The sequence below is a fragment of the Drosophila innubila genome, chromosome X (assembly GCF_004354385.1).
Source record: "Drosophila innubila isolate TH190305 chromosome X, UK_Dinn_1.0, whole genome shotgun sequence".
Classification (NCBI taxonomy): Eukaryota; Metazoa; Arthropoda; class Insecta; order Diptera; family Drosophilidae; genus Drosophila; species Drosophila innubila.
Window position 1 is genome coordinate 14,539,144 of NC_047626.1, and position 17,567 is coordinate 14,556,710.

A 17,567-nucleotide genomic window follows, 5' to 3' on the forward strand; every position below is an offset into this window, starting at 1 on the left:
TATAGAATATAGTATATGTGTGGTATATAAGGTAGGTAATAGTAGTAGTTTTAGTATGCATGTGTGTGTGTGTGTGTGAGAGTTAAGAGAAGGAACCTTTTGTTTGTCATTGTGTGTAAGAGTATTGTATTATTTTTAGAGCTACAAATAATTGAGCAATAAACGTTACAATATTACGTAGCGTATCATTATATGTATCAGCTGTCTGGCTACACATGTATATATAGATCAACTATGTATGTATAAGTACAATGGTATGTATAAAAAAATGCAAACAACAATATCAGTCTGTTGCACACATGTGTATATACGTGTATGTATGTATATCAATTTGCAACAACATCTCTCTCACTCCCCATTCTGATTTTTTCCTCGATTATTCTCGGGTTTTTAGGGCCAGGCAAAGTTAATGCCAGTTAATTGATAAAACTTATTATTAAATGGCCTATAGAATTCTCTTAGGCGCTCGATGGCATTGACATCGATATGCGGATGATTCCGTCCCTTGGTCTTGCCCAGACAATGGGGTGTTGATCTGGCCTCCGATTTGAACAGACATGGAAATCCCTTTGTCGCATTGAAATAGAAGTGTTTCTCCGTGACGACACGTTTCAAGCCCAAAAAGTCCTGAACGCGTCCAATCTCATAAGCCGGATCCATGATCAATCTCTCGCCACTGATAAATAGCAACTGCGAGAGCGGAAAGTAAAGCAGCCAACGTTCCAAATAACGAGCGTATATTCCGATTTTGACTGGACCCCAGTTAGTGTCCACCACAGAGTAGGTGCCATTGACAAAGGCCAATTGCTCGAAACGTTTCATGTCCGCCTTCTTGCTCGCCGCCTGCGTATAATCCGAGATGGCCCTCGTCACCGGATCACGCACAACAATGAGGAGTCTAGAGTGAGGATAAAGTTGAATATATTTTATTTGCATTTGTTTTTATAGCAAAAAAAATTTAATTATTTACTAAAATATTATGACTACAGTTCAATTTTTATCATTGTGGATTCTTTTTAAAAACATCAATTAATCATTACTGTGTAATTTGTATAATATATGTGGCTTCTAATGATTACGTTCCCTAATATATTATTTAACTAGGCACAGTTGACAGAAAGTAATTTAAAAGCTTAAAAAATAATTATACAAATATGTATAAATTTAAATTAAATTAAAGATGAAGGAATAAAAAGATAAATTAAACATTAAAAGTGTAAAAATATGGGAGTATTCAGAAAAATTATTAAATAATCCACACAAAAAATCAATCAGATCAAGTTAATATTACGAGTCAAGGATTTCTTGAACGAAATAGCCAAAGAGGGGATTTCCCGGAAGGGAGAAAGAGTTCTGTGGAAAAAACGTTATAAAGACAACTATGATTTGTGTAAAAAACATGAAATGTTGTGCATATATCAGCTTATCAGTCAGCTTTTAAGGATAACAAATCCAAGACCAGTTGTACGGTGGGTAAAAAACGCAAGTTTAAGAATGAGATTGGAATTTCAATTTTAAAATAATTCTGTGCAGTCTCGTTTTCATCGTATAGCAAATTTGAGTACGAGAAATATAACTAGAGTATTTCATTTGGTTTACTCACTTGGTTGCCATATTCATGTGATACACACGCTGTGGCACCTCTTTGGTTACAAAATAACTAGGCGTCTTCTCCATGGTAATCTGACCCTCAATGGTATACGGCATATGATGACGATACCAGCGTAATCCACGCTGATAATGCCGATCAAAGAAATGCACCTCGGAGCCGGCAGCACGCACATCCGGATGCAGGCGTATAAACTCCAGTAGAGCCCTTGTGCCACTTTTCTTTACGCCAATGATGAGCGTGTCGGGCAAATGACGCGAAGGACGCAATCCTTGTTGACGCAACATTTGATATTTGGGTGCGCCATCAATGCTGGGCATGCCATGGCCCAATCCGACAGAGGTTGTGTTCAATATGGACACCGTGAACAAGGAAACTGTACTTGCAACTCCAACATCAGTGGCAGTCCCAGTTCCAGTTCCAGTTCCGGTTGAGGATGACGTTGCTTTGTCTGATTCGTTACGTTGCTGCAGCGTCAGCAAATTGCGCAAGTTGCTCTGTGGCAAAAAGATTAAATTTGCGGATGAGACAATTTACATAGGTTGGAGACTCACCTGCTGCAGCGTGCGCGTCAGGCTGGCAAAGAGGCAGGCATTGAAGCTGTAGGAGAAATAGACGAGCGTGACACAGACGACCAAAGCAATGGCCAGACTGCGGCTACTCAGATTTATATTGTGGCACCAGATGCTCATATACATGACGCTAACACACACACACACTCACACAGTACAAACGCTTTCACAAAGTTCTAGCCAGTTAGCTGCAGTGCTGCAATGTGGTCCGTTTCATGATTGTGTGTGGCCGCCAGGTAAGGAGTTATTGCTCCAAGCCAGCCGGCGAACGTTGAGAATATCTACAACATCATCTGGATATGGCTCGCTTCCTTTCTCTATGTCCCTAAGTCTGTTTATTTTCTCAAGCAGCAGCCCCGCCAGCTTCAAGTTGCTTGTCCAACAGTCACCTCCAAGTTGTTGTCCTCGTTAAATAAATTCCGGAAGTAAACGCTTGCGAGTTCACAAGCAAATTGCAAACAGTAACTTATATCCTATCTCTCTCGCTCTCCCTGTCACTCTCTTTGTTACTGGGTCGCACTCAGAGGTCACAGGCGCAAGCTCGTCTCTCCCGCTCTCAATTTCTCTTTACGTCCTGTGCTTTGACGCTCTCCCGTGACTGCTGTGCGATTGCACTATGGTCCGGATGAAGATTTTTTAGGAATAAATTAATAACTCGAGAACGAATAAAGTTTTTTTGGTCTAGTCTTTTGAATTGTGCCTATGATATAAATACGCAAATGGCCTAGAAAAGTGGGCGTGGTCCCGCCTTTATTTAGGATTCTGCGATACGTAAATTTTTTGTTTTTTAAGCTATCAGGACCAAACTTACAGGTTATGCGTGTTACTATGCCCGTAACGTGTTGCCAAAATTTCATTCAAATCGGACACCTATATCATATAGAAACAATAGGAATTATCAGTCGAAAAGTAATTTTTTTTTCTAAAAACGCTATTTTTTTCCAAAACATCTGACCAAACTGATCGTATATAAGTGATATTATGCTCCTCACATTCGGGCTAACATATATCAAGATCGGAATACTATCATTTATAATGTCATATTGTTCAAATTGTTAAAATCGGTCGTGAACTGACTTTTTGTATGAAACAAGAAATTTTTATTTTTTGTCGATTGTAAAGATTTAACATTTATTCAATAAGTAAACACAAGTTTTTGTAATTTTAGCCAATGCGCCCATTAAAATAAGCCAAAAAATCATAATTTTGGTCATTTTGCCTCATGTGTTGTCGGCACACTTTAAACGAATACGCATTTTATAGCGTGAGGTTAGCTGAAATAAAGTGAAATTGTGAAAAATGCGCAAAAATGCGCAACTTGAGCTTAATAGTACAATTTTAGAATTGATCAATCTTCAAAATGCATATAGTCACATTGCTGACAAGTGCTGACAAAATTAGTTATATCTTATCAAAGATAAAATTTTATTGAAAAAATTTTATTGAAAAAATTTTTTTTCGAGGCTAGTTTTTAAATTACAGATGGCAACATATAGCATTTTGATTTTAAGCAACACAGATATATAAACACAAAATACAAACCACAATGAATATTATTTATGATAAATTTTGTTAATAAAGCTTTTAAGTACGTGCTGTAAGACAATTCAAATTAACATTAAAAATGCGCATATGCGTTTCATGTGCTCTTTGTTCAAATCAACTCTGTTCAACAGCTGATTGCTGAACAGTGTTGAGAAATGTTAAGATTTTAGTTATGCAACATTTGAGCTTGATGTGTTTTGAATACATCGCCATGAAAATATCGGTACTTCGAACATGTTTATAAAATGACTTAATTCCTAAAAAATCTTCATCCGGACCATAGTGGATTGCCCGTTGGTTGCCTCCGAAAGTAGGCAAGGATTTCTTACATCAAATACAAGTCGAGTGACGTCACAAAATACAAATAATGTCGTAAGGCAAATTTGTAACGTTTTACTATGAAAGAAAAAAATGTTATTGTTATTTTTCACATTTTTCTATAGAAAACAAATACTTTACTTTTAATGGACAATTTTTTGTTTAAAAAAAGCACAACTTCACATGTAAAGTACATAGATTTTATAACGATTTATACGAACTGTAAATGTTTATATTTTTTTTAACCTATTGTCTTAAAATCTAAACCCATATCTAGAGCGAATTTTTTTTTTTACGAAATTAATTGACTTTAAATGCAGATTAAATTTAAAGGCCAAACCATGGTCAAAATGACATTCCGCTTCAAAATCGGTTTAGTTTTTACAAAGTTATGAAAGTTGAAAGTTAGTCAAATCTTTGACTTTGCAAAATTACAAGTCAAAATTTTTGTCCGATTTACGATGATTTTTTACAGAAAAATGAAACGTCTCAGAATCAAATTTAAAGTGTTGTTTTAAACTAATTACGCTATGAGGAATTGATTAAAAGTGAAAACTTGAGTTTTAAAATTTTCATTTTTCAAAATTTCAAAGGGGGGACCCTATGGTATTAAAATCTAAACCCATTTCTTGAGGGAATTTTTTTTTCCACGAAATTAATTAACTTTAAATGGAGAATGAATTTGGAGGCCAAACCATGATCAAAATGACATTCCGCTTCAAAATCGGTTTAGTTTTCACAAAGTTATGAAAGTTTGAAGTTAGTCAAATCTTTGACTTTGCAAAATTACAAGTCAAAATTTTTGTCCGATTTACGATGATTTTTTACAGAAAAATGAAACGTCTCAGAATCAAATTTAAAGTGTTGTTTTAAACTAATTACGCTATGAGGAATTGATTAAAAGTGAAAACTTGAGTTTTAAAATTTTTATTTTTCAAAATTTCAAAGGGGGGACCCTATGGTATTAAAATCTAAACCCATATCTTGAGGGAATTTTTTTTTTACGAAATTAGTTAACTTTAAATGGAGAATGAATTAAAAGGCCAAACTATGATCAAAATGACATTCCGCTTCAAAATCGGTTTAGTTTTCACAAAGTTATGAAAGTTTGAATTTAGTCAAAGTTAGTCAAACAAAATAATTTAAAATTTTATTTTGAGACCATTCATTTTTTACAAAAATTATGAAGTTTTAATCAGGCATAAAAAGGCACAAGAAATATAAGATTTGTAATAAAAGTTCGATATTTGCGACCTGAACTATAATTTTTCGATGCATCGACAGCTTTGCGATTTTCTACTTTGGTATAAAACTTGATAAAGTATAAGCCATTTATATGTATCTTCTATACATTTCATATGATTTTCTAGAAAATAATTCATAATACATTTCAGAGAGCTTTGTAAGCTGCAAGCAATCTTATGCGGCAGGCAACATGGAAGCGGCACAACCCTAGCCGAGAGTGTGCTCAAAAGTAAACAAAACACCAGCACCTTCGCTCTCCCCTTTTATCTGCTTTGCAAAATGTGTCGTTTTTAGATGGAGATGGGAGTTGACAGGCGATTGTTTGTTCCACTTAGGCAGCGTTCACTTTAGAGGCTCCCTGAGGAGCTTTTAGTTGCCAGAGCTTGAGAGTAGTCTACATTATCAACTGGCGCAATAATAAGATTAGGTTTATTATCATAGACAAAGCTTTTCATAATTAATTGGGATTTCTCAGAGGGCTCAAATCTATGTTAATGAATTTGAATTCCCTTTTTGGGGAGAAGCGCACGTTTATTTGTGGCTTCTTATCAGCAAGTTATCAGACTTATCAACTGGGCATCCGTTTATCCACAGACACTCAAATATAACTGAGGCCCCAACCCGCCCCGTGGATGGGGGATTAGTCATCATGCAGGTGCTGCCTGGTCTTATCTAATCTATTCCTCCGTCTGTCGACTTGAACATTGAGTATACGCAATCTTTGCTCGCATTTCTACCTCATTTGTCAATCCAATGAGATCGTCTCACAAAATAGTAACAATTAAATAATTATAATACGTAAATTAAAATGCATTAGACACAAACGAAACTGAAATAAGCCATGTCAAATTTATGGAGTAAATGTGTGATCAAGTTTTTCAAATACGCTCCCAGCTATGTGGGTAAGTCCTCTTCTTTACCTTGACCAACGGGATCAACTATATCAGCTTAATCCGATCTTTGTGCAGTGTGCTTGTGCTTTCTTCCCGCCGGATTCATCTTTGGCTACACGATCTGCGCCTTCATTGCCGAACGCAAACATGACGGAAATCTCATCGATTATGGACCTTTGATTTTGGGCGCTTGTTTGGCTTTCGTCAGTGCTTTGTGCTTTTTCCTGATCAAATATCTGAAGAAATGCATCATCTACTGGCAGCCACTGCTTCTCATAGCGACTGGAGTTTTCAATTTGATTGCAAGTTGCTTCTACTTTGCCGATGGATTTGGTAAGAGCTAAAGCATTTCCACTTTTCTCAATTGAGCAGTCTTTGTTACTTGTTCTTTTCGCTTTGTTTCGAAAATTCTTTGTTATAATCTGTTTTTCACTTTCACCTGAGAAAATTTAATTTTATTATGCTTCCTAATATATTTTGTAAAAGTTCGATCAAACTATATTTGCACCTCAAACTTTCAACACTATTTAAATTATTTATTTTGAAATATTTTGGAATGCTCATTCAAAATCTTTCTTTTTGGAACTGTTCCTAAGTTTAACAAAAAAAAACATCAAATTCTAAAATACGAGTAGCAAACAATTCCAACTTCAGTTTAAAGAAATGTTATGTTTCTATTTCTTGTAAGGGAACTCAACTCATCTGAACCAGATTTATATTTCCTACCCTTTGTTGGTACTTGGTTTCCCTTTTGAAGCTACGTTTCAATGCTTTTTTATTAACTCCATGGAACTGCTTTTAATATTATAGCAGCGTATAAAATTCAATAATTACTTTCACTTTTTCATTTTAGAGCCTCTCCTAAATGTACAGAAGTACGTCAAATTCAATATTCCAATATAAACTGCTTCTATGTACAAATCTAAAACTAAAGAAAGAACAATAGGGGCATTATGCATGTTATTCAACCAGTAATCGCTTCCATACTTGTGTTGAATCCGTATTCAGCACCTGCTGAATGTTTGTGAATACTAAATTTTCTGCGTTTGATAAAAACAGTCCGTCTTAGGGTATCCACACTATTTGTAAGATCGTTACCAGAATTGGGCATATTTGATGCTATTAAATGTCCACAATTATAAGCAAACAATGATCGACAAGAACTCAAATAGCAAGCTCAGCGTAAGAGCTTAAAGCTTGTGCTTATATATAAGACTTTAGAATTACTTGATCTTTAGTCGAGCCAGCTAATTAATTCCTAAACTATACATCACTGCCTCTCTCTCTCTCTCTCTGTCTCTCTCTCACTCACTCTTTTTATCTCTTTCTTTTATATATATATCTGTAACTTTTTTTTTATCTCTGTCATTCTTTCGTTGCTTAGATCACGTGGGTGCCTATATGTCGTATGTGGCACACAGTCTGACATTTGTGGCCGGATATGGATTCCTGCACACGATCAGCTCGAAAGTAAGCCGATCCCTGATGATTTCCGGCTGTTGTAGCTGCTATCTGGGGGGCATCTCATCGGCTGTGAGCCTGATCGGAGCCTCGTACGTGAAGAATCTGAATGAATATGCGGGACAAGCGGCGACAACGGAGCAACTGATCGATGGCATCTATGTGAACTTTGCAGCCACATATTTATCGATATCGGCCGTCATGTTGGCTGTACTCATTGGCCTGAAAGTGTTGCATGTGCTCGGCACAGTTGACATGACCAATAGTCTGGATAATGATCTGAGAATTGCCAATGCCAATGGCAGCATCTTTGAGCCAAGAGCGGAGGTCATCAAAAAGTTGCAGTTCTTTTATGTGACCAAGAATCAACAATGGCATGTGACCTTGTTGCTTCTCTTCACCGAGGCTGTGCAATATGCATTGTTCATCTATTTGGTGTTTTGGTTTGCCTTGAATGATGCAATGCGCTTGCATGATTTGGCCCACATTGATGCCATGTTTTGGGTCATCTTTGCCGGCAGCGTGTTGGCCATCATTTGCCTATGTTTCTACTCGGCCAAGGTGCAATTTGTTAGCACACAGTTGTTGTTGCTGCTGATCACGGTGCTGGGCATGATCATTTATGGCACAACCGGTTCCAAGGTGACATTCTGGTTTCTCCTACTGCTCTTTGGCATGTCGTACTCCAGCCAACAGATTGTGCTCCTGGAGGTCACACATCTTCGCTTCACCGAGTGCATCATCTTTGCCTCCTACACTATGAAGTTGATCAGCGTCAGTGTGGTTTATTATTACTTTGTGGCGAATGTGGAGAACTCGTATTTCTATTCGGTGGATGAGAACACACTGATGGCCCAAGGATTCGTTTTTATGATAATCACAGCTCTGGTTGCCCTCGTGGTGGGCATGAAGGTGCCGAGAACGCATCGCACCAAGTTGCAGGATATACAGTGTGAGGTGTATGGCATTATCTTCATGAAGCATCAGATTGAACAGTTGAATGTGCGTTGGCTAAATGATGGCACCATACCGACCATTAGCCAATGATGCACTGCATCAATAAGCATTGTTGTTGTTGTATTGATTATTTTATGTATACGTATATTAAAGTTAGTTATTTGTTAACGTTTAATGCAAACAATTTGCACGGCTGCCGTGTGATCCCGACAAAAATGGCTGGAGCAGGCGGAGACATTGGCACACGGCGTCACCTGGTAATGACGCTCCTCTGCAGGCACAACAAACAACAGGCAATTAATTATATCAATTAACATGTTCAAATGATGATGGAGAAACTCACCCAGTTGCTGCATGAATTTGTGAAGTGTGTCCACATTTCTGACGGTGCTGGCCAGCAGCATTTGGCATCGATTCTTGCGGAGATTAAAGATGTAATCGAGTGCATGCAGCAGTGACTCGAACTGTGTATCATCGTAGATGACATCGGCAGCGAGCAGCAGGTCGGGTGTGGCATACTCTGACCAAGGGAACTGCGAAACCTGATCCCAACGCAACTGGGCACATTTGGGGGCCAGTTCACTGTTCGCTGGCTCATCCTGGAAATTGAGTGCAATGTTGTCCCGCATCAGCTGCACACAAGGAGCGCTGCCATCAGTGAGCAGCACTTGACCAACTGGCAGTTGCAGTGACCGCTGCTTGAGCAGAATTCCCAGCAATCCCGCACCGGCGCCAAGTTCCAGCACATTCTTTGCATTCAGCAGACTGGAATGTTCCAGCAGATAGTCGGCCAAGGCCAAAGCTGCCTCCCAGGTGCACAGTCCCGTGGTGCCCTCGCTGACAAAGCTGTTGCACTCCTTTAGAGTGATGTGCTCCTCCGGCTGCAGCACATAATGTTTGTAGGCATAAGTGGAACTTGTGGAACCTGTTGAACTCGTGGCATCTTCGTCAAGTGTCGCCTTGGCCAACTGGCCACACAGACTGTCGTAGATGTCGTCGTGCAGCTCTTCGTGATCCTTGAGCAGCTGCATCAGACGCTTCACGAACGCCTCCTGGTAACTGCGACGTACTGGAAACCGTTGATTCAACGGATGCGCACAGGTTGCCGCTATCAAAGCGCGTTGCGCATCCAGATCCAGCGGCAATTGCAGCGTCTAATGAAACCAAGTGGCAAATCTCGTATCTGTCGAATCTCGAATTTCCTTATATGTTTATTTATTTATACCTACCGACCAGGCCATCTTGTTAACTGGATAACAGCATAAAAATTGCTGATGCAGTTTCCCAAACTTGGTGCAGTCCATTGAAATAGCTTTCTGTAAATGAATGAATGCACACTGTCCACCGTCCACAAGCCGCGATCAATCGATCGATCTGGCAACCTTGCTGATGAACAACAAACAGCTGGCAAATCAGCTGTTCGACCTAACAGCCATTTTCACTTCTTGTGGGCGGCCGTGTGGCAGCCTAAACAAAAAGAAATGAAATAAATAATAATAATTTTAACACAAATAATGCAGAATGTGGTAAAAAGTAACAAGGCAATCTAAGGATTTCATATCAAAAGTTAATTAAATGTATTCAAAGTTAAATTAATGAGTAACAAAATTAATCACTTAATAAATTCAATTTTCTTTACCAAATAATTTTAAATTTCATAATTTCAATAATTTAATTTCACTATTCATTGACGCTATTTGTAACACTAAAAAAATATGTATGACTTATAACTTTAATTATGCTTACATATTTATATGACCCAAATATAATTGTTATTAGTGCAACAAGTTCAGTTTTTATTACTTTGTAAATTTTTCTAAAATAAAATATTCTAGTAAAAGCGCGTCCACAAATATTATTTATTTTTGTAATTAAGACCTATATTTTTATGGCTCGAATGGAGTAGACCAGAAAACGTTCGCCGACGGAAAGTTTTCTATGAAATAGTTGTCAAATTCTTCTGCTTCTCTTTACTGCGCCTTTTTTTATATATGGATTTAAGACTTACCAGAACATTTTCTGGTCTAATCGATACGGGTACAGTTGTGTTTTTTGAAGTCTACTTTAAATTTTTATGTGACAAATCACATTTAGAGCATTTCGAAGTCCAAGTTCCTTATGCTTGTATGTACTTATGTACTTATTTACACGGATGTAATAGAATTTTATCTTATTTACTTAAATATTAACTAGCTGCAAGTTGAAGCTTCAAAATTTCCCTGCTGTCAGCATTTGTAAAATATTTATTTTCATACATATATTTTACTTTACCACGGTTGAAATATATGTAGTAAGCAGATTAACTTGGTTCATTAGCGAATAAACTTTATACACATTCATAAGATAAGCAGCATATCAAGGTCGACTGTAAAATAAGAGAAAAAAACAAGAATAATTAAATACCTTAACGAGATAGACTAAAAACTGAGTTTCTCTGTGTAGACCAATAGATGGCGCTAGTTGGCCCCTTAATAAATGCACTTGGCGTCATACAAAAGCTCACCCAAATTTCACACAGATACAAGCACCCATTGCAGGCAGACACACACACATACACAGACAGAAAGTTGACGTGAGAGCAACGTTTGATGTTTTGTGGCAACTGTACTCTGTACTTCTACAATATAAAAAGAAATTCGAATAAAAAAGAAATTTTTTTTTGGTTTTTTCGCTAGAAAAAACCGTTTATTTAAGTTTTTGTTTTTTTGTGGGATTTTTGTTTGCATGTTCTATTGAACGTGTGTTTCTTGTAACTAAAACAGCAAAGTAATTATTCATTTTTTTTGTTCCTTTTTGTGTGTTGAATGCAACAAAACTATGCAACTTCATTAATTTGCAAATCTCTGTACTTTGTTGTTGTCAGTGCATTATTGGAGGGGTTATTTGTCAGTTTATATATCGTATGAATATCTTGGATGTACCATAAACATTTATGTCAAATTATTTGAGTTGTCTGTATATATATAGATATTTATGTATATAATAGATTAGATCATCGTATTGGATCGTGTTTAATACAATGTGTGTTACATTTATAATCTATTATAAGAGAATGCTATTACAAATATTATGTTTAAGTTGTTGATTATTTTGCATGTTTTGTTTCTGTTCACAAATTGTTTTTGTTTGACATTTTATTTATAATTTTTGTCTATTTTCTTTTAACTTGTTCATGGATCCTGTTGTTTGTGGCTATCATCGATTTTGCCTAAACGTATAAAATGCATTTAAATCTAAAACTTATTTAATCATCTACGACGTCCATTCGCCTTGTGGCTGATGGGCCAGCCAAAAGTTTCCGTATCATTCATTATATTTATGTATATATTATTATTATTATTATATGTTAAGTTGTGTGTTTTACTCAAAATATATGTAAGATTAAGTGGAAAAAAAATGTAATTATGTATTTAATAATATATTTATATATAGATGCAGCTTTTATGTGTACTCTTTTCTGATGTGTTTGCTGTTTGTTGGCCAATTGTTTGTGGGATGTTGTTTTATTGGCCTGGCCGCCCGCTGTTGGCGTTGCGTCTTGTGGAGACGCGATGCGGTTGCAGCCAATTGTTGACACCGATGACATTGCGCTGCCAATGGAAACGTTGCACACACTCGCCCAGTAATGATCTTTAATGGCGACCTGCAACCGCACAGTGGCTTCTTTCGGTTACATTTGTACCACTGTGAAGTCAGAGATTATGTCGCAACACTTCCAATTGCAGCACGTTGCACACACTATGTTGGAGTTGGAGTTGGCGACCTTTGAGCTGCAACTGCATCCCATCAAAGAATCCAGGACGATGGCGTCAGCCAACGCAACGCGAACGGCGGGCGACGAACAAACTTAATAACTAATATACATTTATAATAGCAATAATAATAATAAGAATTACAGATATTAATTATAATATTTATATAGATTATGTTTCTTTATATATATATACATATATATGGGTGTATATATATATTTATATAGCAAAAGTATTAAGTTACAGACGATTGTTGTTGCCACTGGCTAGGCTATACAATTACATATATTCACTTATATATATGTATGTATAGATATATTTATGCATATGTTGTGTAAGTTATAATGAAATCAATCTTAATTTGACAAATATTATTAAATTGTTGTTGCATTTCTTGATTGTTATGTTTATATTCCATTTGTTTCGATTCATAAATCAAATTTCTATGCATGATATAATGTGAATGTGATTTTTGTGTGTACTTGTTTGTTGTGTTGTTTTTGTTTTTGTTTATGTTTATGTTGTTGTTGTTGGTATGATCAGCATCTTGCCACGCTTCTTAAGCACGCTCGCCACGAATGCGACGCGCCAACTGAATATCCTTGGGCATAATGGTCACACGCTTGGCGTGAATGGCGCACAAGTTGGTGTCCTCAAACAAACCAACCAAATAGGCCTCCGATGCTTCCTGCAAACAGACAAACAGACAGACACAAATTAGTCATGTTGCCAACGCACATGATGTGGCAATATACTCACCTGAAGAGCACCAATGGCAGCCGACTGGAAACGCAGATCGGTCTTGAAATCTTGGGCAATTTCACGCACCAAACGCTGGAAGGGCAACTTGCGGATGAGCAACTCGGTCGACTTCTGGTAACGACGGATCTCACGCAGAGCAACGGTACCGGGACGATAGCGATGGGGCTTCTTTACGCCACCGGTAGATGGTGCCGATTTACGAGCAGCCTTGGTGGCCAGCTGTTTACGTGGAGCCTTTCCTCCGGTGGATTTACGAGCGGTCTGCTTGGTACGAGCCATCTTACTTTAAATCTCGGACAAATTCTGCAAAGAAATTTAAGTTTAGCTTTTATTAAATTTTCTATTTCACTTTATTGTTATTTATTTTCTTAGTTGTTCACTGAGAGAGATAACGGATATTGTGATTGTTACTTGAATATACATATATTCAAAGGGTCGGTCTTTCAATGCCTCCTTAGACTTTCTTAAAAGAATATTTTCAATATTGACATTAATTTCTAGACATTTTGCGTCAAAATATCTCTGATATAGTTATCAAACCTCAACTAGACATTGATAAACCGGCTAATCAAATTGTTTAACCCATATTATCTTTAACTCTTTTTAGTAAGTTTGATCCTTACGCTTACGCTTTACAGTTTCAAGTTCGTTGCAAGTTAAAATGCGGTGCGACAATGCGACGCATAGCGCCGCAGCGCTGGCGTGCAACTGAAGCGAATGTGGCAACTGTGGCTCTAATGAAAGCAACCAACATAGCGTCAAAAAGCGAGGGTTGAAATAATCTTCTACCTCAACCTCAGCTTCGACTTCAGCTTCAGCAGCTGCAGAAATTTTCCTTTTGTTCAGATATTCGTGCTGTGCGTTTTTCCTTAGCTATTTGGTTGGGCTGGCTATTGGGCCTGTTTTCTGGGAACACTTCACAGCTTCCACTTCAATTGCGACTTCGTCTGCTGCTGCTGCAGCCCACAGCTTGAAGTGCCCACTTGAACCATTGTGTGAGTGCATATACCTTTTATACTCTCGCAGAGGGTATAACCATTTCAGCACGAAATGTGTAGCGCATTTAAGTAGGCGTTAATAATTGTTTCGTCAAAAAATATATGCTTTTCAAATTGGTTTTCTATTTTTTTAACATAGTTAATCTTAATGAATCTCATTATTCCTATTTTCTTTTTTCAAATAACGTAACACTAATTGCTATATAAATGTATGTATGTATGATATATATAGAATTTTCTCAGTTTCAAAGAAATATAAAAAAATTAAAATCAATTACATTATCATATAGAACAATCAGTCAGTTCAAATTTAACCTTTGGTATGCAAATCATTCAGGTTTATCTTTTTTTAAGATATTTTAACAAATACCTCAAAATGTTATCTTATACATTCTGGCTAGATTTGGCTTAAATATGATACATTTGTATGTAGCTGTCAAAGGAACAATCAGTTCAAATTGAAATACAGGGTATCAAATCTTTGTCATGCCGAAAATACCTATTTATACTGTTTTTTCTTATATATGTATCTGTTTGTGTGTGTCTTGCTTTAATTTTATTTTTTGAATTCAACTGCCTGCTTTTGTTGCCTTTCTTTTTGTGCTGCGCCACTTGAGCGTCGTGAATTTTGCGTTTTGCTTCTTTCTTTATCCGCGTGGAATCAATTATGTTGAAGTAATGAGTTGTAGTTTTTAGTTTTAGATCTACACACACACATACATAACATACATGGACATACAAGCAGCGCATTCGCCTGTAAATTATGCACAAGACTTTCTATGAGAAGAACAACAAAAATGGTTAACGCTAGCGCCACTAGAGTGAAACTAAATTAAACAAAAGCAGCAACAACATTTGAGCAAAACTTTTACAGTAAGCCGAAAAATTGCATACCCTTACAATACATTAGTATTGTAAACTACTCGCTAAAACACAAAAACAGGACACCTACCATTAAAAGAAAGGAAAATCATAAATCAAGAATATGTAATCATATCGGCGAAAAGTTGAGCACAGAAGCCATAAACTATTGTTGAGTTTTATTTTGAGCAAAAAAATATAAATCATTTATAATAAATATTTTTAGTTTTATTTTTTTTGATAAAAACTAATCATTATTTTTGAAAATAATGTATTTAAAAAAAATATATATTAATCATTATTTACAGTTACTGCTTTAAATAAATATTATTATTTACAGTCCCTGCTTTAAATAAATATTATTATTCGGATATCCACATAAGAATTCGATTTTATACAACATATTTCCTAAATACAAGTTTTTATCTGAGTGCAAACAGAACAAATCGACAACAGAAAATCTATTAAAATTGTTCTGCTGAACAGCAGCGATATACAATCATGATGCCAAGATTCATCACCAATATTTTCCGATTGGTATGCTTTATCGATGATAAAAATATTAACAAAAGCACACAAGATTGGTTGTCAGAGTAAATGCAAACAAAGCTCTAAACGCTATGCTGTCTATCTTTAGGAGAAATGGGTTGCAAAAGTATTTTAAATTTTTTTTCATATCATATTTATGTGTGCATAAGGAATGTCACATGATAGAAGATCATCTTAAGTTAAACTGCAGCTAAGCCGAAAGATTAAACAGAATGCGACTGCAGTATTATCAAAATGTATATAAACACACACACATGTGTTCAAAATATAATATTTAATCACGAACCTAACACACATTTATACTGCTTCATGTTTCCTTAAGATCATTGCACATTTCATAACAATATTAGTAAGCAGTACATGTGAAGGAAAACAAACCCCAAAAACTCTTGGCGCACCATTAATACGCCGAATGTGTAAGCGGGCTGGCAATATGGCTCACAAAGCGCAAACATTGCGCCAATAACAATAGAAACTTAGAGCGACAGAGAGGTCTGTAGTTACATATAGAGAGAGGGAGAGCGAACTGAGCGAGCACAGGGAGCGAAAGGTGTCCAACCAAAAAATTGCGTCGTTCGCATTTAACGCGCGCAAAGCAATGTCGCAGATGTGCGTGTGTGCGTGCGTATTGTATTGTATTGAACAGCTGCACAGTGCTGGCATACGTACATATGAATACATGTGCAGCAAAACTTTAGCTAAGAGAGCTAAAATCTTCGTACAGCATAGCAAATGCAACGCCGTTACTCACTCCGAATAGAGAAGAAACTAGTACAAAAGTCAAAAACAACAACACACACTTACAAAGACAGAACACATGCACAAAAACTTGATGCGCATGTGTCATTACCCATGTGTGTGTGTGTATATATGTGTGAGTTGAGCGCCAGTATACAAACGCACACAATAAAGCAAAACGAAAATAACAATAAATGTTGGTCAGAAATCAGCATACGATAAGTCATAATTAAAATGACTACATAAAGAATCGAACAAAAATGAAGTCACAATTTGCGCGCCCTTTTTAACATTTTAACAATAACTTTTATGAATTAAGTATATGAGTAACAATTTGCAATTGTTATAAACTTTTCGATACTTCAATCTGTCTGCAGTGGCCGCCATTTTGAAAAAGGCAACAACAAGTACGCTACAGTAAAGTGTGCTCATGCATCCGTCGTGCCAACGAAGTCACCATCAACCGCCGTCGATGTCGCCGTCGTCGTCGCCGCCGTCGCGGTCGCGCATTGTGTGTATCCATTAAAAAAAAAAGCTAAGCTGGCACGAAAAGTGGTGCTCCGCCGGCCGTCCAGCGCAGCCCCCATAATCACAAAAACCAAAAACAAATTACTATTGCACAAACTAATTTGGCGAAGATAGCAATAACGTTGGCACTTTCACTATTTTTAACACAAAACCGATCAGGCAAAAAAAAATAATTAATAAAATTAATTATAAGGAACACTCACCGTGACGAAAAGACACAATTTATTTATTTTTGTTAGAATTTACAAAGAGCACAACTGCTTTCAACGAGAGACGATTTCACAATAGAGCTGCACCGATTCGTTCAACTGAAGTTCGATTGAACTATTTACTAAAGTGAACGGTATGGCAACTTTGGTTTGGTCGGAACAAGCTCCATTTCTATTTTCAGATCAAATTGCACAATTAATTTTTTTTTCTTGGACATTTCTCATTTTCATTACTTTTGCAAGAATTTTGTTGAATTTCGGGTTTTTTTTATTAAGAATTTAATTATATATCTCCACCTATGGGGTGACGAACTCCCAACGCTCACAAAAATAATAACCTTTATTTTATCTAATTTCTAGCTTAAAGTGTTCAATAAATTATTTATTTACTGTTAAATTAATGATGAATCATTTAAAAATTAATTTTCATTTAAATTGCGCGCCAAGGTAATTTTACGATCCGTAACCGGCGTTGTATTGAGTGCGCTCAAACAAGGCTCAATTGAAATACTCGTAAGAGCGAAACAAACGGTGTGGCAGCTTTGGTTCATAGAAAACGTGTGGGCAGCC

The 17,567-nt window shown here is 36.6% G+C and overlaps 4 protein-coding genes across 4 annotated transcripts; 1 reads left to right on the forward strand and 3 right to left on the reverse strand.

Annotated features, from left to right (window-relative positions):
- Positions 1-109: 109 nt before the first annotated feature.
- LOC117787708 (heparan sulfate glucosamine 3-O-sulfotransferase 6) lies at positions 110-3,027 on the reverse strand. Its single transcript, XM_034626306.1, has 4 exons — positions 2,993-3,027; positions 2,164-2,795; positions 1,604-2,106; positions 110-898 (listed from the first exon to the last, which is right to left on the reverse strand). The coding sequence occupies exons 2-4, from the start codon at positions 2,305-2,307 to the stop codon at positions 391-393; spliced, it is 1,155 nt and encodes a 384-aa protein (XP_034482197.1). The 5' UTR covers positions 2,308-2,795; positions 2,993-3,027; the 3' UTR covers positions 110-390.
- A 2,860-nt stretch (positions 3,028-5,887) lies between these two features.
- On the forward strand, positions 5,888-8,781 carry LOC117786859. The gene is made up of 3 exons (XM_034625276.1): positions 5,888-6,191; positions 6,258-6,515; positions 7,567-8,781. The coding sequence occupies exons 1-3, from the start codon at positions 6,131-6,133 to the stop codon at positions 8,688-8,690; spliced, it is 1,443 nt and encodes a 480-aa protein (XP_034481167.1). The 5' UTR covers positions 5,888-6,130; the 3' UTR covers positions 8,691-8,781.
- LOC117786868 (protein-lysine N-methyltransferase EEF2KMT) lies at positions 7,507-9,973 on the reverse strand. The gene is made up of 3 exons (XM_034625287.1): positions 9,830-9,973; positions 8,944-9,754; positions 7,507-8,871 (listed from the first exon to the last, which is right to left on the reverse strand). The coding sequence occupies exons 1-3, from the start codon at positions 9,902-9,904 to the stop codon at positions 8,765-8,767; spliced, it is 993 nt and encodes a 330-aa protein (XP_034481178.1). The 5' UTR covers positions 9,905-9,973; the 3' UTR covers positions 7,507-8,764.
- Positions 9,974-12,769: 2,796 nt separating this feature from the next.
- Positions 12,770-17,107, reverse strand: LOC117793967 (histone H3.3A). Its single transcript, XM_034634436.1, has 3 exons — positions 16,992-17,107; positions 13,112-13,417; positions 12,770-13,040 (listed from the first exon to the last, which is right to left on the reverse strand). The coding sequence occupies exons 2-3, from the start codon at positions 13,391-13,393 to the stop codon at positions 12,912-12,914; spliced, it is 411 nt and encodes a 136-aa protein (XP_034490327.1). The 5' UTR covers positions 13,394-13,417; positions 16,992-17,107; the 3' UTR covers positions 12,770-12,911.
- Positions 17,108-17,567: the final 460 nt, after the last annotated feature.

Coding starts and splice junctions, on each gene's coding strand:
- LOC117787708 (XM_034626306.1), bottom strand. CDS start 2,307: ATGTATATGAGCATCTGGTGCCACAATATAAATCTGAGTAGCCGCAGT. Junction 2,107..2,163: donor TGACGCGCACGCTGCAGCAG/GTGAGTCTCCAA, acceptor TTTTTGCCACAG/AGCAACTTGCGCAATTTGCT. Junction 899..1,603: donor CACATGAATATGGCAACCAA/GTGAGTAAACCA, acceptor TCCTCACTCTAG/ACTCCTCATTGTTGTGCGTG.
- LOC117786859 (XM_034625276.1), top strand. CDS start 6,131: ATGTCAAATTTATGGAGTAAATGTGTGATCAAGTTTTTCAAATACGCT. Junction 6,192..6,257: donor ATACGCTCCCAGCTATGTGG/GTAAGTCCTCTT, acceptor ATCTTTGTGCAG/TGTGCTTGTGCTTTCTTCCC. Junction 6,516..7,566: donor CTACTTTGCCGATGGATTTG/GTAAGAGCTAAA, acceptor TTCGTTGCTTAG/ATCACGTGGGTGCCTATATG.
- LOC117786868 (XM_034625287.1), bottom strand. CDS start 9,904: ATGGACTGCACCAAGTTTGGGAAACTGCATCAGCAATTTTTATGCTGT. Junction 9,755..9,829: donor TTAACAAGATGGCCTGGTCG/GTAGGTATAAAT, acceptor TGGTTTCATTAG/ACGCTGCAATTGCCGCTGGA. Junction 8,872..8,943: donor CAAATTCATGCAGCAACTGG/GTGAGTTTCTCC, acceptor TTGTGCCTGCAG/AGGAGCGTCATTACCAGGTG.
- LOC117793967 (XM_034634436.1), bottom strand. CDS start 13,393: ATGGCTCGTACCAAGCAGACCGCTCGTAAATCCACCGGAGGAAAGGCT. Junction 13,041..13,111: donor CTGCCATTGGTGCTCTTCAG/GTGAGTATATTG, acceptor GTCTGTTTGCAG/GAAGCATCGGAGGCCTATTT.